Genomic DNA, 27,825 nt, shown 5'->3' with positions numbered 1-27,825 from the left:
TGCTTTCAACCATCAACAACCTCGCTAGCTTTTTTCTACATCTATTGAGCACTTTGCATTGTTATATCAGGCCGTTCAAGATTTAATGCGTACGACGGTTTCTAAATCGTAGAATCTAAAGCAAGATGCCTCTTCTGCCGTTGAATTCTGGCTTTCCGTTGTTTTACGCAATCCCAGCTTCCTGTGCCATGCTGTAGAAAATTCCTTTCTGAGCCAACAGGTTAATGGGCGTGTCAAACTCGACAACAAATCCTTTGTCAAGAACCATTATCCTGAAAATTTCAATGAAGCCATTAACAAACAAAATAGAAATTGTCACCTATATTGTATCTCAGTTGGATTCCAGTCCAGCAAGGTCTTAGCACTAGCATGATCTTTGCTTAGAGGACCTTAGTAGCAGAAGGCCCAATGACACGTGTATCTTATAACTGCATCGAAAAAAATGCGTAGAGTGAAAAAAAATCCGATACATCTGATAGATTACATTCAAATATATCTAAAGAAATATTCCGCAATGGGAATGTTGTACATAACTATCCTTCTACGTATATACCCTTTTTATTTTTATAAGAATCTAGTTTATAAGAATATCGAGGCTGAAATTTGCGAGTTTTTAAGAATATTCTAAGAATAAACCCGAGGCTGAGATTTTGAAAAGAATATATTTTTTAGTTGAAACAAAATCAGGTTTTTTCATTTCCGTCACTTTATCTCTGTGAAGAATGCTTTGTTTAAAGCCAAAACGGCCAGGCTGCAACGAAAAGCAATGGTACATGTGCACAATGTAACACGATACAGATCTGGACACCAAACACTTGTAATTGATTACCCAATACTTGCTAAAACGGAAATGTCAAACCGTATTTTCTAAGAATGTTCTTTTAAAAGAATATTTCCAGCCTAAAATCGGCAGAAAAATAAGAATATTCAGCCTGGGTCGGAAAAACTGTATTCTTATATAAAAAAAAAGAGTGTACGCAGACATTCGTCGTTACGCAATGGTTCTGGGCTAGTAACAGGCAAACCGAGGTACTTGCCCCGGACACAATGTTGAAATAATTGATTTTTTATGTTCCTGTAAAAAGGTTAATGTGAAAAAAGTGTTCCTCGTTCTGATATTACCTAAACATGGCATTTCTGGGCTTCTACACTTCGAATTTTACCCCTAGCTTCAGCGCTTCGCAATTGTCCTGCTTAAAACTAAACCGAGCTTCTTTTTCACTTTTACCTGGTGTAATCCATAATGGTGTTGAGCCTGTGAGCAATTGTGAATACTGTGCAGTCAGCGAACTCACGTCGAATCGTCTGTTGAATGAGCTCATCAGTTTCCAGGTCCACCGCAGACGTGGCTTCATCAAGAATCAAGATTTTTCCTTTGCGGAGAAGTGCTCGCGCTAAACACACCAACTGCCTCTGACCCACGCTAAAAAGAAAGCAAATATAGAGAATAGGGAACTTTGTTAATCGCCTATTGTATGTACTTAACAGGACTTCGTTAGTAAACTGTAATTGATATCGAGCTATAATTTATTGTTTTAAAGGGTGAAGCCGGAAGAAAATTGAAAGGAGGTAAAAAAAAAATAGAAAAAAAAAAGCAATCCTCGAAATGTTGTCAATGCCTTCAGTTCTGGCCTAATATATACAATTCTACAACTGAAAGATAAAAAAAAGTGTGTAGTGAGTGCGTTTCGAATTCATCATGCTAGGGGTTACAATGGAACATTGAGCTCAACGGTGAGCAAGTCATTCTGTCCCATACCTAACCTCTTTATTAAGCACGTGCATGCCCTCTAATACGAAGTCTGCATGAATACATAGTCAAATTACCTCAGATTGTCTCCACCCTCGACAATCACAAACTGTAATCCGCGTTCTGTTTCCGCTACAAATCTTTTAAGGTGGCTCGCCTCAAGTATCTGCCATAACTCTTCGTCTGTGTGTCTACCGAGCGGATCCAGGTTCAAACGAAGAGTCCCAGAAAACAGCACTGGGTCCTACGGCAAAACAGTGGTATAATGGTATAAAGAGGTAATTGGTTTATGTAATAAGTCAAAAGAAGGGAGCTTTCGTTCGCCTGGTAAACAAGGGTACGAAACGTTAGTGGCCATAGTGAATTTGATCGATTCTGTTGAAAACTTTGATGATGTGATTGTATCATTCTCACCTGTGGAATTATCGTGAGTCGTGAGCGAAGATCGTGCAATCCAATCGTTGCAATGTCAATGTCATCTATAAAAATGTTTCCTCCAGCTCTCTCCAAGATACGAAACAAAGCCTGAGTCAAAGTTGACTTGCCTGCTCCTGTACGCCCCACTATACCAATCTGTCAATCAAAAATAGATATTGTCAAAACATGTTAGAACAAACATGCAAGACCCACGTCCTGAGTTCTGTTCCCTTCCGGCTCCCAAGTGATCCGGACATGCACGCGAATTACGAATAAGCAGGTGCCAATGAGTCCATTTACTGCCGCGTCAACAATTCTCATGCGCAGGTCAGGGTCTGTGCCCGTGTTGATCCATAGCCGCAGCGTCAACGGAGAGTCCGGGTCTGTGTCCGTGCTGGTCTGTAGCTCTAGTCGCGTTTGCGTACGCCTTCACGTCAGCGCCTACCTCGCTACCTGCATCTGCCTATATTTAGAAAACTACTTCAAAACGTATTTACCTTTTCTCCAGGCGTGATGACGCACGTAATATGTTTCAGGACAAGAGGAAGACCTTCTCTATATTTCAAATCGAAGTCTTTAAACATTATGTTTCCATATTGAGGCCACTCGTTTGGTGGTCGACTGTCTGGGATAATCCAATCCTCCTTAAAACGAAAGACGTATATAGATTAGCTCGTTGTTATTTTTATAAAGTTTAAAAAGGGTTTTTTCTGCTCTTTAAAACGGAGTAAGACAAAACAATTTATATTTTTAACAAAGCTCAATTTGGGTTATTATGAAACGTCAAGATGGAAAGAAATATAGAATAGAATAGAAACTTTATTTTGTAATGTAATATTGCACTAACCAACTATCAAGTCCTTTGATAGGCAGAAATTGTTTACCATCCAAAGATTAAGCAATCTTATGGAGTAAAGAGTACCTCTTTAGCCGTCTCTGAATATTCCTTGACTCGCTCCACTGATACTACGCTAGACTCGAGCTCAGTTCCCTTGCGGACCATCCAGCTAAGATTGGTTGTGATCTGACAAGAATTGTATACATATTCAGGTTAGGATGGCCCAGTCTAAGAAAATTAAAGTCATCGCATTCATATCGTCGAAATGCATACATTGCACGTAAGGCCTCTGGGTCAAATAAGCTCAGGTTAATTGTGCAAAATATAAGTTGAAATTTAATTTATTTATTTATAAATATGTCTTACTTAGTCAATCTAATGTTTATACTACTTAACCTCAATTTGAATTGGAAATGAAGCCCCGGGGATAAAATAATTATATGCAAATAGTTGTATAATAAAAGAGAAACACGTGCCATCCTCTGTGCACCCTACTCTAGTCCGCGACATCGAGATGTTGGCTCCCGCCTACCCACCCTGCGAGGAAGCCAGTTTACAATTACCTATACAGATAATTCACTTACCTGTAAGGCGTACACAATGGATAAACCAGCTAGACCACTTTCTAGCTTATCCCGAGTGACTGCGGCGAAAAGAGCAGCAAAGAGAATTGCACAGTTTCCAATGAAATCTAGACGTAATCCGAGCCACCTATAAATAAATTAAAAAACAAATAGTTAAATGGGCCCCCCCTCCCAGCCAAACAACAAAGGGAAAAGCCCTGGGAACGAGGTTGTTAAATGGGATAACCACCGATATGAAAGTCTGACAAAATCTGTAATCATTTTGTTTTTATTCAGAAAATACAGTAATTATCATAGTTTGCGTCACAGCTAACGAAAACTGTGTCATCTTGTACAGCTACTAAATGGGAATTAATTTTGCTGTGCCTTAAACAGAACGAGAATCTTAGGATGGGTTCCATTAGCCCCCGTTGTACCACAGTAGGTGTATGAATTTGCATGTACGTCCGAGGGTCAAGTTACTCCAATGAACATTTGAATTCAACTTAATATAAGTTGTCATTAAGAACTAGCAAATGCAATGGTATATTGCAATTCCTGCGTTTTGATTGTTTGACAGCCAATGGTATATGAGCTCATATACCATTGACCACAAATATGGTAGCGGATACGCGTCATGGAAACAGCTGGGGAGCTCAAATATCGCAATTCTTTGGCTGTTTTTAATAAAACAATTATTCCACTCGCGCTTGTTGGATATGAGATCGTTCTAGCCAACTGGGCGCTACGCGCCTCGTTGCCTATCTACCATCACATATCCAACGTTCGCTCGTGGAATAATTGTTAAATACACTTTATACGCTCACCTGAAGGAGATAACCGTCGGATAAAATGCGAGTTGATTTTCATCCGTTTTAGAAAAGTTCTCCTGTATGAATCGCTGTTGTTGTGAATAAGCCCTGATAGTGCTCACACCGTTCAAAGTTTCAAAGAAGTGGTTGTACAAGGGAGATCTGCTGATTGATTCAATTCTTCTCAGTTGTCGACTGGTTGCTGCATACACCCTCTAAAGTAACAATAAACACGATGCAATACAATTAACATAACCCAGCGGCTGGCTATTGGAAAACTCGCGACATGATTGGCTACACACAAGCCCTCTATTAATCGATGTTCTCTCGGATTGTGCGAGGTTGTTGTGTAATATAATTATCAAACACGAGAGACCGCGTTTCATCGGGATATCCAAACACCGAGCAGTGAGTTAAAAATACAACGTGCAGCAAAGAATTTTTGTCGCAATTCGAGGTGTTTGGATTGCCGATGAAACACTGTACAAATGTTTGATTCATCTTCTCAATCGAAACAAAAACTACAGAGTAAGCGGATATATAATATCGTAAATATGTATGCTAATTAAGACTGGGTATCAAACTTCCTTCACGGTTATGATATTCTTTGTTTTGACTTGATGAATTATTAACGAGTTTAAGAAGCATTAATAATAAGAGGGTATTAAACTTTCTATCAAGACGTTGTCTCGGTATTCCGATTTCAATACATTCTGAAGTGCCTCATTCGTGTTGGCGTCATCTATACTGTCTGTATTCTTACTGATGAAAAAAGATTAGCCAATGAGTATGCGAGACATTAGAAAGTTATTGTAAGATTCAAATTTAGAAGACCGCGATTAGTGGCCATCTACTCAAATATGTCGTAAAAAATGTTGTGGTTATCATCGTGGTGGCACAGTCCCAGTGGTATCACCGTCAGAGAGCGACAGGCAGCGAGATCGGCGCCAATCACAGCTGTGCCAACCATCACGCGCAGCAGCGTGCTTGTCACGCACAACCAGTCGACCTTCGCCTGAGAGACTGCAGGCAGTCGCGTCGCGACTCATCACAGGACACTACGTCGAGACACTAAAGACTCAAATATGATTGGCTAATAAACATAAAAATGAGCACTCTGCTCGCGGTAGAAAAATCGGACCTGCCCAGAGGTGCGTGATGACCAGGTTAAAGGCGGTCCTCTGGGAGACGAGAAACCTCTTACCTGAACAAAAAAGTAAAAAATCCCAAGTGGTAAAATCACCGTCAAGAAGAGCGGCATCGCAAAACTAATGGTACAGATCGCTGCCAACAATTCCAGGCTGCTTCTTAGGAAACCAACAAAGGTCCTTGGTACCAAGTCATCGATTATATCAATGTCTTTAGAAAACCTGTTCACGATTCTTCCCAGAGGAGTTGTCTCGAAAAATGTCATGGGAGAATGCAGAATGTTGATAAGTAGTTCATGATGAAGTTTACGAGATGCCAAAACTGAGCCGAAGGCTTGAACAAAACATGCAATGAGGATGAACACGGCTTGAGAGAAGCCGAGTCCGCCGTATATTCCGAGATCTCGTGTGTGTTCTGTTGTTGAGTTTGCCGATGTTGAAGAGCTGGTCCAATGGGCGAGCCAAATACGAGCTGCAGTTGACCAGCATTCGGCGAACAGTAGAAAGAGGAGAAATGAAATAAAGAGGCAGCCTGTCGTGGACTTGATGTAAGACCAAAATACTGAGAGCTTCACCTGCAGGAAACACGTAAATTAACAAATGATCATGTTTTTGTGATGCTTTGAAATACCAGCCAGTTTGTAATTTATAATCACTTTACGAGGCTGGGTGGAGTGCGTAGTTTATCTATACTCATATAGACATCATTCAGTTATTGATGGGTTGATTTTCATTTCTGCGGCCTCTTCTGGCTCGCTTCTCGCTCCACCTCTCATTGTTGTTCTTCCTTTGTCTCACGCGAGATAGTGAAAGAATTGGCCTTGGTTGGAATAGGATCAACGAAGTGCTACTCGGCCAAACTACTTTCTTCAGGGGGTGGGGGATGCGTGGGAAGGATCCTGGTTATCTCGATGTCGATAACCAGAGAAGGAAAAAAGTACGTAAATGGAAGACTCATTTATCTCGGCGGGTTGATGCCATAGTGAAGTCAGAAGTATAGCGGTTAAAATTAGTTAACCCTCATTCGCATCCTTACTGCCCCTTCCTTAGACACTTCCTTCGAAGTCATCATCTCCACCGCTGTGTCGTAAGGCAGAGAGGAGCTCAGATGATCCTCGTCTCCAGTTATAGTTATGGTTGACAAAATGCTCTCTGCCCTTATCCTCCTAGGTTGTTCGTCGATGTCAATATCTTGCCAACTTGTGGTGGACAGTACCGTTTCCGATCTTCCTCTTGTCACTCTGGATATTCGGGGACGTAATCCTCGCATGTTGCTAATCTTCCTCATTCTCTCACAATGACTGCCTTCCCTGTCTCTGTTTTTCGGTATCCAAAGGTTTAACACCCGCTCAAACTGTTCAATTTGATGGTTTGATTCCAATGTAGTTCGTGATCGCAAACGTCCGAAGGAAACTACAGGAATTAAGGAAAGCAACATACCAAAATGAATTTATGCAATGCCTAGTCGTGATAGAGCAACAGCTGCAACGCAAAGGGATCTTTTATATCTTTTCTCCCATTGTAGCTTAATTGACAATTAATTTTTTGTTTGGTACATCTTAAGGTTGGCTCTCACTGGGTATCACAAGTATAAGCATAGGCACATAAGGTAAACGAACACACTCATTCTTCTTATCCTGTCCTCACTAGGAATCACCGCAACATAAACATGAGGGTCTCAATGGGGTGGTGGCTTTTATGGTAAACGGTTAAAATTTTGGCTGTTTTACGGCAAACGGTTATTTTATTTTTCCATAACGGTTAATAGAAGTTAAAAAATAATTTTCATTGCTTTTAAAAGTTAAAAATTAATTTCCATTATTGAAAAACATATTTTTGGTCTTACGATCATTCTAGGACGATGAGTTGACCTAGTCTGTTTTATTTAAAATTACCGACCGATTTTTTACGGTTAACATATTTTACGGCTAACGGTTAAAACTTTCCAATTTTTACGCCTAACGGCTAAATTTTTTGCCGTTTTACGGCTAAAGGGTTAACCCCATCGAGACCCTCAAACATTGGGATAAGCACAAGAAGAAGAAACAGTTTCATTTTCGTGTGCTTGTACTTCTGCTTGTTCCTAATAAGGAAGGCGTAAGAAGAATGACTGTGTTCGTTATTGTGCGATTGTTTATGCTTGTGCATTCGCTTTTGCTTATATATATACCTGTTTTTACCCAATGTGTACCCAATGAAAACCGGTCTTTTTGCTTATGATTGTGTTTTTTTCTTATTCCTGTGCTTATGCCCAATAAATCTAGCTTTAAAGGCTCTATTCACTGGGTTGCTGAGAGCTGGGATGTTGCATGGATTATTTGCAAGAAAAATGATCAGAACACAAAAAAGGACTCGCCACGCGCCCCAAATTCTAAGCCCATACAGGAAGGTAAAGTGTAATCACCGGAAAAATTAGGAGCTTTAGAATTTACAATTGCTTAAACCTCCAATACCTGGTGCTATGCTCGCAGCTTTCTCCTCATTTCCTGCGCTTGCTTTTGTTGGAAGAGTCCACGATCTCACCCTAGAGTGGCTTGAATCACCAGCGTTCGTAAACTGATCTCCCAACGCGGAATTATTTCGTGTGACATTTGGAACTGACAAAAATTTAGGAGCGATTGGTTGCTTTCGACTTCGTGCGCGTTCGCTGCCGTCCAGGCTTTCAGGATCAACTGCAGAAAATAAGCAAAATTGATGGTATTTTTGTATTGTTAACCTCATTTTCAGAGGGTATACAACGCACTTCTACAGACCTAATGTTTGTTATCAAAAACTGAACGAGGTTATCAAATGGGTACCAGTTCTATTCCTTTTATGTGCCTCTGGTTCTATGTGAATTATTCCAATAAGATTTGTTGACAATAATTGAACAAAGCTATCAAATGGGTAAGCCGACTAAGTAATCGATTTTGACCTTACCTTTGATATCGACTCCATCGTCATCATCTTCATTATCTTCGTTTTCTGATTCCTGAATGCCTTCTAAAATGGTGCGAGTTCTACTCCTTTTACGTGCCTCTGGTTCTAGATAAATAAAAATCCAAACACAATTTGTAAGCTATTTAATTAAAGCGGAGTTTATGCCAAGTGACAATCGTTTGCATTCCAGTCATGATAAACAACATTTTGCTAGAACTAGCTCATAATTTGTCGTTTTCAAAACAATAAGTGACTGAGGATTGATGCAATTGACGTGAACACAGCTAATAACATGACTCTTTGGTTATCCTTTACCATTTTGTTCATATCCAGTTGTTGCCTGGTAGATAGCCCCGCGAATTTTTACCTTACATATCCCGTTACAAATCCAGCTAACACTAAGTCTAGAGAGCTTTTTTTGCATTGCATCGCTGGAATACATGTCAAGCAGACAGTAGAAAATGAAAGACACTCTGCAACAATTATTGAAAGATATTCTGCAACGATTATTTTTTTTATAAGTCGAGTCGCACCTTGATTGGAGTTGCTTGCTGCATCGTTATCACCTGTCATAATTGCTATTTCGCCTGTTTGTATCCCATTTGTTCTTCCGTTATCACCATCCTCTGAAGTGTGAAAAAAAGAAAATGAGAAATTTGATACAAGTCGAATAAAATATTTCCTTGCAGTTGATAAAGTACCCCAACTGAAATCTCTTACCAAATATATTGAATTAGGGTCCATAAGGAAATACAAAGATAATGTTAATACATGACACGTTTAATTAAACCAAAAAGGGCGATAATAATAGCTGCACGGGGTCAGCAGCACGTGCAAAACGCAGGTGTTCATAGGCAGTTTGTACAATTATTGCCCATACACACTCCATTCCGTACAGGTGCATTTTTTAAGTGCGTTATAAAAAAATAAATAGCTATCTACTGGAGTTAATAGTAACAACGTTACGGAAACTTAATTTGCATTATATCTGTTCGCTTCTAATCTCTGCATTTTACCATTCGTTTCCCCATGTTCATCCAATCTCTCCTTCTCCACTTCCTGGATTTCCTGTAAAAATGTATGACCTCTGACACGGCGCTCCTCTGAGAAACAGACAAACAAACAGTAAGTTAACGAGTAAATAAACTACGACACAAAATATCAACAAAAAAAGACCGCACGGAGGATAGTGCGATAAAGTAGTTTCAAGGAAAAACACACGCTATTATGACGTCTTCTGCTCTTTGGCTCTGTTTATGAGTTTCCGCCTGTCGCACACGCTAATCACTTTCATCAAAACATGCGTGCAGGTAAAAATGTTGTTCGCAGTGGATACATTTGACGGTAAGGTGAAGTGTTGAGTCCGAGCCAAGTGACCCATATAGCCGGAGCTTATCCCGGTTTCTGTAGCATTAAGCGACTAGGAGTATTGCTACTCACCCCTGGATGGGATTCGAGTAGGCCTTTCTCGTTTGCTGCTTTTTTTGCTTTTTTGGGCGGCTTTTTTTCGTTTTTCTTCGCTGCTCTCCTCCTTTCCTCCCCTCTCCTGCCATCTTTGTCTTCTTTCCTGTTGCGTGTCGGTCGGTGGCTGTGTGTGTGTTTCATCACCTTTAGCTTTGAGGTCTCCTTGCGTGCTTGTCGGCTCGCATTTTTTGGCTTTTCGTTTCTGTGCCCAGTTTACTGCTATCGAGAAAGGCCTAGATTCGAGTCCATCGCAGGGTTATCCCCCCCCCCCCCCCCCAAGCAGTAAATGCGCCTACCCATGTAAACACCTGGGTGGAAAGAGGCACTGTGAGAGTAAAGTGTCTTGCCCAAGAACACAACGCAGCGCCCCGACCAGGGCTCGAACCCAAGCCGTTCGACTCGGAGTCGAGCACGCTAACCATTCAGCCACCGCGTCCCCCACAGATACATTTGAAGACGGGGCCTTGCACGCAGCACTCATATGAAAACAGGCTTTAACAAAACTTACTCATCAGGAAGAAAAACCACCCATAAATTATCCCAATAGAAACCTTGTTCTTCCTGTTGCTGCATGGCAGTGTAAGTAATAACAAATTCTGCAAATTCTCCTTCGTTGGCCATGAGCTCAGCATATGTGCCTTCCTAAAATAAAGGAGACAAAAAAAGAGATATATCATAAGCGTTTTACTATTAAAAACTCAAACAGCACTGTTAAAATTCGTGTTATATTCCTTATTTTCTTGACAGATTCCAATACTCCGGGTTCCAAATATTTTGTGACTGATTCTCATCGACGATCATATTTTTATCACGTGAATGCACTTATTCGTAAAAGCAATAATTTAACTGGAATATAAGTTTTCTGCATCTCACTCATTCAAAAACGTCGATCAGATCTAAACTTTAGGTGAATACTCTTACCTCAGAAATTGATCCGTCTTTGAGAACAATGATTTTGTCAACTTGTGGAAGAAAGCTGACGTTATGAGTAACGACTACACGCGTCTACAGAAAACAGAAAAAAAAAATAAAATGTATGTGTCTTGAACTGTAGGGCTTTTGAGTATTTTTATGGGGATCATGGCGACTTCCTTTTTGCTACAAATTCGTTGCTTTCACAAACGTATAAGGGCCTGGAAAGGTTTAAATAAAAAGTTTTATTATATTCTTCAATTGACAAATGGCTCAAACTCTTAGCATTGTCTTGATCTCGACGTCCTTTTACTGATATCTGATAAATGGTTAAAATGATCACTGCCGTTTAACAGTTAAATTTTACTGAAAATTGGCCTTTTTATTCGTTGTCTTAACTCAAAACTAAGCTAAGTTTAGGTTCTTTAGAGATCAAAGGACAAAAACCTTTTTGCGGAGTATTCCCTTTGGGCCGATGACTTTTTCAAAAATGTGTTTTCCCACATGTGCGTCCACAGCGCTGAGAGCATCATCCAAGAAGTAAACATCAGCACTGAAATACACAGCACGTGCCAAGCTGATACGCTGTTTCTGACCTCCGCTCAGGTTAATACCCTACAAATGACACAGAGAAGAAAAAACTGTCCGTTATTGTAAAAATGACGTCGTCTTTTTTAACACGATAATCTTAAGTTGATAGTTTTGAATTTCAGAAAATTAGAAAAAAAAATAAAACTTAATGCCAAAGTATAATTATGCTTTTAAAAACCTCAACCGAAAAGTTACAAATACGGGACCCCGTTCGGACCCACGGGTCGGCCTGTCCGTTCGGGGCCGGGTCCGTCACGGCTCGCCGCCGCGCGGCCCGTGCGCGCCCTCTCTCACTGGCCCTGTCCACCGCTCTCGTGGTCGCCCTCTCCGCCCCGCGTCGCGCGACGCACTCGTCCGTGCGGGGCGGTCCGGGCCGCCCCGCCGGGCCCCCCCGGCCGGCCGGCGGGCCTGAGTTGCAATGAAAACGTAAAGTCGCGTAAGCCGATAAATGTCCTAACACTAAACCAAAAGCCGCTTTAATAGGGGTAAATAACTGCGTATGTTTTGATTTCTTGCCATACTAACTATTTATTCGCCCAATTATCCTGCGGGTGCCCTTTTAATTGCGGCCATCCCCTCTTGGCAATATCGCAAATGACAACAATTTCACCACAACCAAATGACAAAAGCTGTTTAACTGCTGCTCACCCTTTCTCCAATCTCCGTCATGTCGCCTCCAGGTAGGATTTCCAAATCTGTTTTCAGAGCACAAGCATCAATCACTTTCTGATACACTCGTGAATTGAAAGGCTTCCCAAACGTTATGTTGTCTCGTAACGTAGCATTCTGCATCCACGCTTGTTGAGGTACATACGCCACGGAACCCTAAAAAATATACTTCCTAATGACAGGGCCGTAACTAGCAAGAGGAAAGACGAGGCACTTGCCTCGTGCAGATTTTTACCCAAAATTAAACAAAATATGTTTTGTTGGGAAAACAATTCCCGGGTGAACAAGATTGATGTCTCTGAAAGAGTTTCAGAGCTTCTAGACGGCATGTATCCCCCGAGCAAGATCTTGCCTCGTCAATGGCAAAGATCTGGTTACAGCCTTGAATGATTGGACACTAAACGTTTTCTTTGACGGAGGTAAAAATAAACTTATGGGGCGCAGATGATTGATGCTGGAAACGGTCGTTTGTATTGAAGTCCTTAGTCTAGTTTACGGGGAACAAGTGGGAAAGACGTTAACTGTTCTTGAAGACAAATGTATCTTTTTGGTAGACACACGGTACATATTTTATCTCCTTCTCAGTATAAAGGATTTTTTTTAGGGACTTTATCCATTTACGCGAAATTTAGTCTTCCTTTCCAGATATGAAGATATTTTTCGGAAAGAGCAAATATGACTCTATTGCTCTACCTCAACGGCAACAGATCCCTCAAGTTTTTCTGTTTCTCCCAGCAATGCAGACAGCAAAGATGATTTTCCACTTCCAACAGGACCAACAACTGCTACAAGAGAACCACTGGGAATGTTCATATTGATGCTGAAACGATTAAAGATAAACCATCATATTTCTCTCATAGAAATTATGATTTAAGTAAGCAATTGGGTGTTACTAGGTGTTGGTACTAGGTGCTCGATTTTTTTAGTAGTGGAAGTCTTTATAAATAAATCAGTCACAACATACGTGTGGCTTTACAATCAGTAACAAACTCAGCTAAACTAGAAAAAAAAAGCCTATCATATTTATTACAAGAAAGATTTTAAGGAATAAATTTAAAAAGACATCAATTTACATTTGCCCGTTTGAATCGTTTCGTTTTTACTTTAGGGAGTATGAAGCTAAGCATCCGAAAAGTTATCAATTTTCATAGCGACTGAATAGTTAAATAGCAATACTTTAATAGCATCCCTTAGTACTTAATCTCAAAAAAGTGGAAAAAAATCAGCGAGAACAACAACAATCAAACAAACAAAAACAGGAAGGAAATTTGTTGACACAGAAAAGGTAATCTCAGGTGTTTCCAAATAACTAGTGTTTAATGACAGTATGATTCTTGGCTCTGGGTATTTAACGGAGCTTAAGCACGCGCAGTGCACAAAGCCTATTTCTAAATAAAATTGGTAAAGTCATACGTCCGCACTTTTGCTGTTGTTTCTGCACGGTCAGACATCACGTAAATTAAGCCTTAAATAAAGGGTTTTAAGGCTTGGCAAAACCTAAATAAACCAAATTGAAGAAACGTTGACCCATGAAAAACATAAACCATAAACGTTGCGACCCAAATGTTTATTTACTGGGAAATCGGAAAAAAGTAATTGTCGTCTGTGACAGAATGAACATTATAATAAAACAAGTTGCACGAATCATGCTCTTAAAGTTCTCAAAGAAAGAAAATATATTGAATATAAATAAAATGGATTTTTACTAAGCTTACCAATGATGTCTACCAAGTTCGATTCAGTCTTATCGTTCATGGCTTCAGCTTTTCGCTGGATCAATGTTTCTTCAATTTGGTGTACAATGTTTAACGTCTATAATCGATATAGAGCGCTTTTACGAGCAAGAGGGATATTGCCTCAAACCGTATTGTTATTAGAAACATAGTTATGTACTAATAATTAGCAATTATTGGATGAGGCTGCGTATAATATGAAGAATTATGCAGATCGAGGAGGGTGTTATCTGCCGAAGCGGAAGGCTGAGGCGGATAACACCCTCCGAGAAACGCACAAAATGAATTTAATAGGGTTTTGACAGTAGGCAAAGTACACAAATACACAACAACGTTCGCTTTTAAATTTGATTTAAACTTCAAAAACTCGGTTACCTTCATTAAATTTCTTGTCCTTTATAATGTCGATATTTAGCACTTGCTTGAAGTGTCTATAGAAGCTAAATCTGATGACACAAAGCAATGTATTCAGTACAGGTTTCCATCGTTCTTGCTTACTTCGACGTATAATTTTCATAAAACCGCTCCAAGTCCTCCGCTGTGGCTGGATCCGATCATTTCCTCTTGAAGATACTCTTTCAAAATCGATCGACGCCCCTTCGTCGCTTTTTCCGTGTTTTGACTTTCCTTGGCTTCTAATAACTTTAAATTTTACCTCTTCGTAATGCTCAAATCTAGCGGCCATTTCGCGCTTTCAACCTGCTCGGCAGCAAAGCCGTTCAGTTGCGTGACGTCAGCGGTTCTTGGGAACGAGGTTGCGATCGGATAATCATCTTGGAAACGAGTTTGCGATCCAATAATTTTTTATATTGGACGGTTGCGATCCAATAATTGGAATTTCTTCCAAATTTGGTCGGCGTTAGCCGAATAGCTGGAATAAGCCGGGGATCAAAAGCCAATCAGAAACACAGAAATATTTTGAATGAATAATAATTATAATTATGGTGCAATATTACTTACCTCTCTAAGACAGGAGGTTCGTCTTTACCCCAACTGAAAAATCCATCCTTGACATAAACGTTTAAACCGCTGACTAGTAATGAACAAGGAACATTTTTACCATTAGATACTGGTCGAAAATTCAATAGTTACAAGTAACGTTAGGTGATTTTCACCACTAAGATATTTTTTTTTCTTGTAATTTAACAAAAAAATTTAGTTTTTTAAGGCAGATTTAATGCGTCAAAGAAGAGATAAAGATTAATTATTATAAAGACAGTAATGTTACTTACTCCCTTTCGGTATAGTCCTCTGTATGCTTTCAGGATTTATTTCTCCAAGATTCAGAAACTCTGTCATACGTTTTATTGATACCAGCGACTAGAATCGGAGAAAAAAACATGGTTGTGGTCACTGGAGGTATAGATAATTGTAAAAAAACATAGAAAATAAAGGTAATTTTATTTATCCACGTGTCACGAAAGAGCTCTCAGATGCTTGTTAGAAAGAGTGGAGGGAGGAAAACAGAAGAACCCTGAGAAAAACTCTCGGAGCAAGCTATGGACCAGAACCATCAACAAACCCAATCCTCATATGGTGCCCAGGATTCCAACCCGGGCCACATAAGTGGGAGGCGAGCTACATACATACATATCTACGTAAACTTTATTTGAATTCGGATTGTAAATAGCGCTATGGTGCTAGTATCTCCGAATAGCTCTATTGAATGCGTCAACTTTGCTATTCGGAGATACTAGCACCATAGTGCTATTTACAATCCGAATTCAAATAAAGTTTACGTAGATATGTATTTATGTAGTCTCCAAGCGAATCCATTAAGATTATTTTTAAGGAGGCTCACAACGGTCTCCAGCACTTTCCAGCTCTTACACGTTGATGGGTCAGTACTACAAATCTTTATCTGTTGCTGCTACAATAATGATATCAAACACATGTGCAATCATTGCTGTACAAGACAACGCCACTTCTCACCATAGCAACAGAAAAACCTATTAAAACACCTTTTATTTTCGTTTTTAGTGCTTATATCTCAAAACAAGTCCGGTGACCCCATTTTTCATTATCAAATAATTAATGATCGGCGAGTCAATTTTCAATTTTTCTGCAAAATTAAAAAAAAAAATTCTCCGGGGCGGTTTCAGAGCCACCTTAAATTTAGGAAAATTTAAGGTGGCTCTGAAACCGCTCTAGAGAATTTCTTAAACTTGCAAAAAGTTGTCTCTTATTCAATATAAAATAATAGGGTCATCGGACTCGTTTTTGAGTTATAAGCGCTTAAAGAAAAACAAAGGGATCGGAGTTTTTAACAGGTTATACCGCTGCCACGGAAACCACTGACGTCATAAAACGGGTGAAAACTTGTTTAGCAATAATTGGACATTTGGTTGATATCATTATTATAGCAGCAACTGGTTAAAATTTGTATTACTGGCCAATCAAAGTGCAGGGAACCGTTGTGAGCCTCCTTAAAAATACTGACCAATGGAATAAGCCGCTTGCATTACCCTGCACATTTCACAAAAATCCACCTTACTAGGTGGCAAGAGAATGTCTCTAAAACAAAGATACTCTTGACTTTACTTTGTTTAGGATTCTTTTTATTTGACCAAGCCATATGATAGCTGGTAATTACTGTCAAGGTCTATGTTGAGACGACGCAAAAAATACCCACTGAATTATACTGATTTCTGGTTTTGGTTACACTGAGGAAACAACACGACTTTCAAATGTGTCAGCAACGCTTAATATCATAAGAAAATATTTAATTATAAGTTACCTGCACAAAACTGACGATTGCATTGGGTAAAGCGGTAAAAGGAAATCTTATGATGTTAATTAACGATAAGGCTACTAGGGCCTTGGAAGCTGTCAATTCGTTTCCAGTTAAAATGTACACTCCAAACATTGCGAAGGACACCTGCAAAGCGTAGAGAAAAGCATTTATAATAATTAAAGTAATTCACATATATCTTGTTGAGAAACAGCATGCGCCTATGACTCCTTTATTTTTTTTTTTTGCAAAAACACCCCAGCGTGGCTGCATCTTGAGTTAAACTTCGACGTGAAGGTCGGCACACACGAGGGGTCAAGTCCCTGTGACTGATCCCTGCAATAAGTTCTTTGACAAAAATTGGTAATTCACCCAAAGGGAATTGTTCCCCGGACTAGGCGCAGGGACTAGTCGCAGGTACTAGTTCCCTCGTGTGCGCCGATCATAGACTCTTTAAATGCTGTGGCCTGATATAACCAGCCTGCTTGGCCTTGCAACTCAGGTTACAGTGAACTTACCGGTATAGCAGTGATATAGAAAGCCAACCATACAGGCAAGAATTGTGCATGGTGCATATTCTGTGGGCGAATTGTTGTGTCCCTATTTTCGAGAATACTATGTATGAATTTTCAGTTAAGAATCTTTCAAATTAAAAAAGGAGGAATTGAGAATTCGAAATGGCATAAATTTGGAGGAAAACTTATCAGTTGTTTACTGCACCAAAAGGTAAAATATTCATGAAAAAGGTAAATTAATAGAGAAATAGATATTTATCCTGCAGTAAACAACAGTAGCTCGATACTTACCAAGAATGGAGCACAAGTAAATGTGAATTCAGTGATGGCGGTGAGACAAAACGCATTTCTGAGATATTTTAGTTCAGCATTTCTTGTTTGCATGATTTTACCCAAGAATGATTCTTCCCAAGCGTACAACTTCAGCGCCTGAAGAAAAAAAAAACATCGCAAGAATCAGAAATATTCACCTCTGATAATGGTCCTTTAGTCTTCGTCTTAGGGCGCTTTCCATTAGGAAAATGGTCAAAACTATTGTGCTCAGACAGGACCCACCACTCTGCAAAAAGACAGGTGGTCACTTCATGTACCCCGTTCCCCATCTTAAAAGATGGTGTCTTGTTTGTATAGCCCCCACTCTATCAGGAGTAGAAACTAGAAGATTCAAACCTCCTTGTGCCACTTTTCCAGCAAAACAAGCTTTATGCACACCTAATACGAAAGCCTCAACTCAAATTTTCAGGCCAATAAATTTTGTCCATTTTTCTAAACAGACAGGTGGTATCTTCCAAAGCCCCCTTACCCCAACACAAGGTGGGTCCTCGTCGAGTACACTTGTTATGACCACTTCCCTTAGTCAGAACTGGCTGGCCAGACCGGTATTATTTGAGAACAGAATTCCGTTGTTAGCCAGATTTGTCCCGTCAAATCAGTCAATGCATAAATATTGTACAATGTTGTGGTGGATTTGAGGTAAAATCTCACGGAAAGGCCCCTTCTTAAGGTGGATTTCCACTGACGCGTAAATATTTACGTACGTAAAACGTGCGTAAAAAATACGTGGCATTTCCACTGTCGCGTGTAATGCGCCCTTCGCGCGCGCGTATGCCCGCCATACTGAATTATCAAGTGGTGATAGAGTGCGTGTTGTCGGCCATATTGGAGAAGTGAAATAAGTGTTTTTCCTTTGGGAGTCATACCTTTATAAATCTTGTTGTTGATTTTCCACCATGGCTGCCATGAAAACACTTTGTACCAAACGCTAGAAAAAGAAATGCGTGAATAAGACAAGAGGCATTTTATAAATACTTCCGTAAGACACCATCAAGTGAAGATTTGAGGCGACCTTCCCGGATTCCCGTTCAGCCTACGTGACCTGACGCCAGGCGCCACACTGCGTTCGTGTATGGTTCTGTGCAGTTCTATAGATATTTCTTGAATGTTAGACTTCTCGTGAGAGTGTTTCTACATCTGAATGTTTTCCCAAGTAGGGGCGATTAAACAAATGGTTTTCCACATGGTAAGTGGTGTCGTGACGAAATCCAAAAGTATGATTGGGTAAATCGTTGCGTAACCGCAGACAGCCGCGAAAAAAGTTGAACTCGGTTCAACTTTTTTCAAAACCCCAAAATCGCTACGTGCGTAAACGTGCCCGTCACGTGCGTAAATACCTGGAAAAAAACGTGGCATTGGAAATTGGACAACGTAAATTCGACGCACGTATCGCGCGCGTAAAATTTCATTTTACGTACGTTTATATTTTTTACGCGCGTTAACGTGCGTAAACAAAAACGCAACAGTGGAAATCCACCTTTATTCGAAACCACCGGACTGGACGGCCAGTTCTGACTAACGGAAAGCGCCCTTTATATAATGAACGTGCCTGTTCACTGCCTAAGGGTGCCATGTTAATTTTAAAAAGTTCCGTGAGAAATGCCTTGTTTTAAAATCTTTTACTCGTGATACAGCAACTCCATAGCGTGTAAGGATGGGGAAATTTTCAGATTTAATCTGCTTGTTCTTGTGTCCAGAAGTGCTGACACACGAGGGATACATATTGCAGGGACATGTGGCATGTACACACACACAGACATTGCGTGTGTGATGACGCCCCCACTAAATGTTTTCATGTGATTTTGTCCCTAGCTGCTAATATAAATGTCGCGGCCACATGTCCCTGCGATATTCTCCTCCGAAATGTTGCTGTGTGTGTCAGCACCTTGAGCCTCTCACTGTAAATTCGTGAACTTTTCTAATGTTTCCAGATTATATCAAAAAGTGTTGTTAGTACCCATTCACGAATGCTAAAGAAGGACTTACCTTTATTCCACTAAGAACCTCGTCCATGAGAACAATGCGAGAATCTTTTTTCAACATCTGTTTGATCTAACAAAGAAAAGATCTTATCTATTAACATTAAATATTTTTTGATTGCATTTTCAAAACACGCTTCTATACAATTGAACTACCACATGAAATGGCGAATGTCTTCAATGTTTTTGGTATAAGATGGGAAAAGCAAGCATATTTATCATATAAATCTATCACTGCTTTTTTCATGTTTGTTTTTAACTTCTAAGAGTATTTTGTTTTCCTCTAAATTGTAATTACTTCGCATTTTATCATCATGATTTTAAATTAGTCATCAGGATAGTAGATTATTTAGATCATAGTAGTTTATTCATATCATACATAAAAGCGGATGAAATGGCCGTTAAAACTATTTTTAGATGGTATTTCATCCAAAACATGTTGTTTGAAACTCAAGACTATGTTTACTTTCTTCAAGATTATTTTGGTAGCACCTTAGGTATGAACTGAGCTGAGCTGAATACTTAATTTAATCTTTGGATTTGTAGAGTAGCTTAAACAGCTAAAGTCTCCGAGCATTCCCAAACCTTGACAGTACTACGGGCAAACACCAGACAACAACACCGGGACATTCATGCCCTAGCCTTTGGGATAAGTGCTTGGGTTCTTTAACATAACACTAAAGATGCAGGAGACGGGACCTACGGTTTATCGTCCTTTATATACTAGATTATTAAATGTTGTGCACGTTTAGAGCATGTCGTTTTTACTTCACCTGTTGCCTTCTCGCTAGTTTTGTCACTAATAGATTAACAGGAATCAACAGAAGCAAAATTCCAATGCCGGCAAGAATAGAGATCCCCATGGTAACCGACAAAAAATAAATGGCGATCAAGATCTGGAAAGGTCCCGACCACAGCAAGTCCACGTAAGTGACAAGGTCGGATACTCGTGCAGCGTCTATAGACATCAAGTTCACCATTTCACCTGCTGTGGATTGCCTTCGAGAAGCACTGTTTAGAACAAGGGCCTGTATAAAGAAGAATAGAAAAGTAAAACAAAAAATCTCGATGATTTGGTAAGTGCAGAATGCAATATGGAACAATTGAAAGTATGATGTTTTATATATGTTCGTGTTTATTTGCTTTATTTTACTTTCAGAAAAACTGTTCACAGGCTCTCCCAGGTGTTCCTTACGCTATCTTTGCAACCGTAACACGACACTTTTGTTCTTTGTAACAAATACTTTTGTCTTCCTTGAAAATGCGATAACATGAAACTTTTGTTTTTTGTTTGTTTTACGGCGGCATCGATGACATTTGTTTAATTTAAATAAGTTACGGTTAGCTGCACGAAGCGATTCTCACTACAAATCTATCAAAAACATATTTTTCGACAGGTTTTTAAAACGCAGTACAGCTAGGAATTTGTTTCCTGGTTATCAGGGTTCACGCCGATCCCGGTGCAGTTTTTGCATACCTATTACGGCGCTGTGAAAGTCTCAAAATCTTTGCGGTTTTTTTGGCGCCGAAGTCTGCGCCTACCGCAAACACGCAGTCAGCGTGTTCTGTGTGCACGTGACTATCTGCGCATGCGTTTGGTGTAATTACGTTGGTGTACCGCGGGGCAGTTCTGAAACAAATTTCCTTGGGATCCTCATATAAAGTGGTAGATGTGCTCCACGTTTTACTTGGGGGGGTATGGTCAGGTGCTCCCACCCCAACCCCCTCCACAGGAATAATTAATTAATTGATATTAATTAATTAATTGACTATTAAAGTTTACACGTTGCGCACTAGCGGGTTAGCGGACGACAGCCCCAACAAACCATCACAATAGTGCATTCTGCACTAAAAATGAAATGAAAAGAAAAGTCTAGGCGTAAAGTCAGAGTGGTTAGAGATTTTGTCTGAAGGATAGTCATGTCATCAGACCGTTTGCAGCCTATTTGTTATTCATTTGTGAACATGCCAAATATTGCCCTCCAAGCCTCGCTGCAGAGTCAAATTCTTTTTGTTCTTTGCACAAGCTAGCAAGGCTTGGAGGGCAATTTGCCTGAACACAAGAATAACAAATAGCAAATACAGTCAAATCTCATTAACATGTTATTTAGCATACGTTTTGGCGGTCTTCAACCGTTAGGCTACTTTTTTGTTTTTATTTTTGATATTCATTAAGTTGATCCAGGAAACATTAGCTGTTAGTTATGTTATTCGATAACGTCTTGGACAAAGCTAACTATTAAATTAAATTAAAAGAAATTAGAAGAAACCAATTAATCAATTGAATCAATCACTCAATCAATCAATAATAATCAATCAATCAATCAGTAAGACAACAAGTTAGTCCGTCGGCTTGTCAGTCAGTTATGCATTCATTTAGTCGGCCAGTCAGGCAGTCAGCCAGTCATGATCAGTCAGTCAGTCAGACAAACTGGCAGACAGACAGACAGACAGACAGACAGACAGACAGACAGAAAAACAGACACGTGACGTTTTGAAGTACCGTAACATTCGTTGAAACATGGACTGACGTACAAACAGAAAACCATTCTACAAGAAGATAAAAAAAGGAAAACCAGTCATACGCTTTGTCATAAGTACGACTGCAGTGAGTAACATGTTTTTTTTTTTAAATACCTTCTCGTAAATAAGGCCTACAAGGGCAGATTTTATCTTCATTTCAAGTGACCGCGAGGTATGAAAGTAGTATTGCAGAAGAAACGACTGAACAATTCCTGTAAAAAACATTGCTACAGCAAAGATGTATCCTTTCCAGACTCCAACTTGGTTGTTCTTGTCCTCCACGTACTCAATCAGCATACTGGCAATAAAAAGAGGAAACTTTTTACACATGCAATAACGTGTCGTAGCTAAAGTCCTTCAGGATGACTAAGAAGAGACATGTCGGCTAACTTTGGCTGTTAAATTGCAGATGCCTTTCTTCTCGTTTTACCTGTGCTAGTATAGCCCCCTCCCCCCCCCCAAAACTAAGTCCTCACTACCCTTCTCTTACCCACTCCCACCCCCACCCCTCCCCCCAGGTGAGGGAAAGGGCTTTGGTAGCTTTTGTAATTAAATGAACGGCTTGGGTAGTTATTGAATATCAGCAACATGCCAGAATACAGGGGAACTGTTCTAAACTACGATGGAAGTGATTTTAATTAAAGCTCTCTAATATCTGACAACAAAACAGCCACGTTCAGGTAAACTTACTCAAGCAGTTGCGGCTGTATGAACTGGACGATATCAAAACCTGCTTTCAGTGAAGCCACTAGTAGAGAGTTCCGCCAAAACACTTTGAAAAGTGCTCTTACGAGGCTTGGTTTCTTCGTTTTCTTGGTTTGCGAGCTGTATTTTACAGTGTATAAATCCAAGTCTGACTTCATAGTTTCGTCGGCTTCTGGAGGCCGAGAGGAAGGATCTTTCTGGTTCGCAACGCTATAAAAAAAAAAGAAAAGTATATTTTGTCATTTTAGGGCGCTGCTTTTTGGAATGTTTTACGCCTAAATACTTTCAATTGGCCGTTGGATGTTCGTTCGTTCGTTCGTTCGTTCGTTTGCTCGTTCGTTCGTTCTTTCTTTCGTTCCTTCGTTCGTTCGTTCGTTCGTTCGTTTGTTTGTTAGTTTGTTTGTTCACTTAGTCATTTTTCTTGCTTCCATAATGGATTATTTTCTTTCTTCTTTTCTTCTAGGCCCCCCGTCCCTCCGTCCGTCTTTTTCGTATATTAGTATGAGTTAAAATGTAAAACAAGGGACTTAGTTTATCTTATACCGCATTCCCTGTCCATTGAATCCCGATTTCACCCCCCCCCCCCCCCCCCCAACCAAGATGAGGTCAGAAACCGTAGAAGGGTCTACTGTTTCACAATCTTGTCACACTTACCTATAGCATCTCCTTTGTTCCTCCTCCCATGATTCTTTAAGTAGAGGTACTATTTTAGAGGCCCTGTATGGTTCTCTTTGGGCCCATATATCACTGTCGTCAATAGGTCTCTTGTAACCAGTAATAACAAACCTAGCAAAAGATATAAATTTGAATAGCTTTTTCTAGCTAAATTTAGTACTGTACTGGAAAATACGACATAAAATTATCTAAAGTGACAATTTTTTTTAAATGTAACACTGGTCGGTAATTTTTCAAACGTTATGCAATTACCCAGTAAACCACCAAAACGTGAGTCTGGAGAGAAAATTGGCCTGATCTTCAGGACATGGTACCTAAAAAAAATTAAAAAAAAAATAGATTTAGTTACATGTATAAAATATTCAAAACGTGCCAGGATTTCTTGCCTTCAACGGCGCCAAACAAAAAAAAAAAACAAAGTGTAGGATGGAAAAAAAATAGCTGAAAGCAAGATTTCCCAAGTTATTATCAAATAGTTATTTAAAATTTATCAAAAAAACCGGCGCTGAATTACTGTTTTTTTTAAATTTCGTTTGATGGAATAAAAATTACGATGAATGTTTAAATTATTAGCAAAGCCCAGTTTTACTAAGCTCCATTAGGCTGGTCCGGGAATAGCATGAAGATTTGAGTTTTCAGTGTTAAAATTCCCTGATGTTTTTTGGGGGGGGGGGGGGGGGGGGGGGGGGGGCCCCCCCCCCCCCCCCTAAGATTTTTTCCAAATTTTGAAGAAAAGATGGATCCTACAATGCTGAAAGTTCGGAGCAATGAGCTTGCAAAAATTTTAAGTACCGTGTCCATGGAAAACCTACTCATAGTACGGTAACACTAATTTTCCAAATCCATTTTTATCTTCTTGTGGGGTCAGCTTAAGAGCAAAAGTTTTGGCAGGCTTTTGTTAGCTGCATCAAACTGTTACCATGCTACGAGATCTCTGTGGTAACTTTATTTTTTGCCTGTTTTGCTTGAATGTTCGGCGAAAACCATCTTAATCATTTGACGGCAAACCCTAGCCAGTGGTATAAATGACAGTAACCAAGGCACCCCCCCCCCCCCCCAAGGGATCCCAGAAAAATCTTACTCTCTTATATTTCTTGTCACCGTTTTTCTCTCCTTTAGTATTACACCCAGTTTTTAACTCTTTGGAGATTCTATCAACACTGAAAAAGAAAAAGCAATTAATCAATCAATAATAAGGCGGTATACATAGCGTTCAGATAAGTAATTGATTATTAAAACGTAAATACAAACACAACCCGTCAATGAGAGATAAATGAACAAATACGTAAAATGAATTAATGAGTACATAAAGAATATAAAAAGACCCCACCTAAAAACCCTTCTAACGAAGTTGAGTCCAGGACTTTGAACCGTCTACATTGTTTTTTTTTTTTTTTTTGCTGAAGATGAGTACATGGTTTGTACCAAAGAAGAACCAAGACCTCGTTTAGGCAAGAGAACACAGATACAAAATGTACGCTCTCACCTTGGTGTGTTACTATTATGGTCGGGCTCCTTAGCCTCGTCACTTTTCACCAGCGAATGAACATAATTCCACCATTCATCTGTATTGACTTGTTCACTGTCCACCAAATCTCCATTAGTTGTAGCGTTGTTCAAGTCTGGAGACTCCTCAATTCTGGGAGTGTTTTCTAAGTTTTGACTGTCTATGGCAGCTAGTGCGTCATTCACCATTCCTGACCCATCTTCCTTCTTTTCTTCATCTGCTACAGACAGTGCGAGATTTTGAGATTCTGTCATTGCTTATATCTTTAAATGCAACGTCCTAGAATGGAATACTAGATTTTGACATCTGTTTAAAAAAATATAGTAAAAAGATGAACAAAATAGATTTAATTTTTATAAAAAAAAAAAACGATCAATAACTGAGGGAGTGATAGTGCGAGTGGGAGAATTAATGTGAATAGTTTGTAAACAAATAAATAGCTACTTAACAAACGGCTGATCAATAGATGACTTTAGTTTTCTTAATTTTAAAAGGAGTGTGTAAAGGCCATTTACTTGATTTCAAGAGAATAAAATCAAACAGTCCTACACCGTATCCATATAAATATACAATAGGACAGTATTCTATAATGTTGTTATAGCGTTCTGTTCTGTTCTTTTAATGCGGAACTATGTGAGTTAAATTACGCAAAGATTTAGCATTTAACTTCCATATAGACCTTTACAAAAGCAGAACATAATTCGTAATGGTATAACTGGCCAGAGTGCAAAGTTAAAACTGAATTATCATTAGCTAGTTCAAAGTAATCAAAACAATAGACCATCATACAATAAAGGCCATTAAGGGATTATAAGAAAAAAGATGGAACAAGATTAACTATTCTTTTAGAGTTTGTCGTTACAGGATTTGCATATAAGACATGTGTACTTATGGCTTCTGTTAACATTACTCTTACTACCTTCAAAATAGACGCATAAAAGTTTACTCTTCAACTTTAAGATCATTCTCGAAATAGTCCCAATTATTATTATTTGTTTCAGAAATGCAATAAATTTTGTTATTATAAAACTGAAATTTTTTAGATTGGAAAAAGATCATAGTACGTGACGAAGGAGCGTTATCCAGAATTGTCCATGCCAGCCTTTGGCATTGTTAATGGACACAACTCTGCCAGTCAATTTGGTGCTACTGAATGTCTGTTCCTTAACGTTATCAATCACCCTTAAATGTGTTATGAAAAAAATGACAGATAGTTTTGTGTTTTCTGACCAGAAACATAGAGGTTTGGTTGCTGCTGTAATTTTTCTAACTGCTACAAATACTTTAGTTATTACTGACATGGAATCCGCACTTAAGAGGCAAAACATTTATCAAAACATCTCGGTTTATCTTTCGTAAAACGATTCCCTTAGAAATACAAAAATTCCTCATGAACAAGTTACCTTAAGAAACAGTGCTTGTAAACTATTCCTTTCATCGAGGCGTGATTCTATCCATGACACAACTTTGATCGCCACTTTTGTACACAAGGTGCAAATTTAATATCCGCATGGTACAATATACTTGAACAAATCTATTATAAATCCTTAACAAATATAGTTGTCGAAGTCAAAATAGGTGACTCACTGCACAAATGCAAGAGAACAACAAAGAAAAGTTTGTTGTTGATTTTTCTACTAACAAATGTATTCTCTTTTATTTTCTCCACACTTGAGTGACTGGAGTAAATTGATTAGAAAGAACAAAAAGACTTGGTTGAACAGGTCCCTTGAAGATTTTGCCACTTAGCCAAATTTGCATGGAACCACGAGTTGGTCCAAAATAATTTATGTTCGGTCTAAACATCTATGTAAACAAAATGATTAATTTCGACCTCTCAGTTTATGTTCAAACTTAAGTAACAGTGATTTGACCCGCTTTAAAAACTTGCTTCGTCTTTTCAGTGTCTTTTGGCAAGAGAGAACCAATGCACACACAATGTGCACAGTGCAAATGGTGTCCACTATTTGCACTGTTATGAAAGGTAGTTCACACGTCAAAAAGGTGGAGTGCCCGTCGGAAGATAAACACTTTTTTATGTTATCACTGAGCTCGCTGCCAAACTTCATATTCTATTGCTGTCCTTAAAAGGACTGTGTTACGGATTCTAGCCCAATTTTGGCATGGGAAATGCCACCAAATTCGGTGAAATTTAAAAATAACCTCTTTATAACAGTGAAGGAACATTTCAATACACAGCAAATACAAAAGAAAGTACGGATGGCCAAAAGTGACGAAGATTGAAACGGATTGAGATATGGGTTTTTGAAAAAATGATGAGCTGAACAGTTTTCAAAGTTAGTCTCCTTACCTTGAAACTTGAAGCTATGGTTTTGAAATTTAGATCGATAGAATTAATTTCTTTCCAAACATTAAGTTCTACAGCAAGTATTTGGCAAATTTAATAAAGTAAACTTAACTCAGGCATAAGCATAAGTTAAAGCATAAGCATTAGCATAGAGGATAAGGACGGAACAAGACGGTAAACCGTAGGCCCAGTCTCCTTGCATCTTCAGTGTCACGATCAGCAGGGGACGTAAAAGAACCCACACACTTATGGCAAAGAGTAGGGCATGGAGTTCCCAGTTTTGTGATCTGGTCTTTGTCCGTTGTATTGTGCGCACTGTTGAAATGCTCGGATAATTAGCTAACAAAAGCTACTCTTGAAATCCGAGGGTAAATAAAAGTGATGATGATGATGACAAGAATAAGCCCATAAGAATAACGAACAAACTCATTATTCTCATGCTGTCCTCAGTAGGATACTCAAAAGACAACAAAATTTTTCCTTCTCCTGTGCTAATGTGTATTTGAGGGTCTGTTACTTCGATATCACAAAACACTTAATTTTTTTGGCTCTGTAACATGAAGCAGTTAAATTTTAGGCATTTTTTAAAAAAAAAAATCACTGTAACAGTAAATTTTGCCCAGAAAGAATAAAAAACGGTTTTAAAAAAGACAAAATTATTTTGTTTGGAATATCAAAAAGTTCTCGCCCATTTTCCGACGATACCCGATCATTTTGGAAAATTTCCGAAGAC

General features: G+C 39.2%; 1 protein-coding gene across 1 annotated transcript; it reads right to left on the bottom strand.

Moving 5' to 3' along the window:
* Nucleotides 1-163: 163 nt before the first annotated feature.
* On the bottom strand, nucleotides 164-25,038 carry LOC144663118 (multidrug resistance-associated protein 1-like). Its single transcript, XM_078524055.1, has 31 exons — nucleotides 24,764-25,038; nucleotides 24,359-24,437; nucleotides 23,530-23,591; nucleotides 23,257-23,388; nucleotides 22,588-22,812; nucleotides 22,012-22,195; nucleotides 20,148-20,402; nucleotides 19,382-19,447; nucleotides 17,354-17,491; nucleotides 16,554-16,694; nucleotides 15,049-15,136; nucleotides 14,777-14,849; nucleotides 12,777-12,903; nucleotides 12,063-12,239; nucleotides 11,271-11,438; nucleotides 10,833-10,916; nucleotides 10,463-10,553; nucleotides 9,464-9,550; nucleotides 8,981-9,073; nucleotides 8,448-8,552; nucleotides 7,982-8,200; nucleotides 6,565-6,941; nucleotides 5,585-6,103; nucleotides 4,396-4,595; nucleotides 3,590-3,716; nucleotides 3,090-3,191; nucleotides 2,665-2,811; nucleotides 2,165-2,323; nucleotides 1,828-1,994; nucleotides 1,229-1,423; nucleotides 164-272 (listed from the first exon to the last, which is right to left on the bottom strand). Exons 1-31 carry the CDS (start codon nucleotides 25,036-25,038, stop codon nucleotides 164-166), a joined length of 4,971 nt encoding a protein of 1,656 aa, XP_078380181.1.
* Nucleotides 25,039-27,825: the final 2,787 nt, after the last annotated feature.

The sequence above is a fragment of the Oculina patagonica genome, chromosome 8, assembly GCF_052425735.1.
Source record: "Oculina patagonica isolate OP01 chromosome 8, crgOcupat, whole genome shotgun sequence".
In the NCBI taxonomy this organism is placed as follows: domain Eukaryota; kingdom Metazoa; phylum Cnidaria; class Anthozoa; order Scleractinia; family Oculinidae; genus Oculina; species Oculina patagonica.
The sequence above is the reverse complement of the archived record's forward strand: the minus strand, read 5'-3'. Positions and strand labels throughout refer to the sequence as shown.

Coding starts and splice junctions, on each gene's coding strand:
- LOC144663118 (XM_078524055.1), bottom strand. CDS start 25,038: ATGACAGAATCTCAAAATCTCGCACTGTCTGTAGCAGATGAAGAAAAG. Junction 17,492..19,381: donor AGGTTCTTAGTGGAATAAAG/GTAAGTCCTTCT, acceptor TTTTTTCTTCAG/GCGCTGAAGTTGTACGCTTG. Junction 6,942..7,981: donor AGCTGCGAGCATAGCACCAG/GTATTGGAGGTT, acceptor TAATTCCTGTAG/TTTCCTTCGGACGTTTGCGA.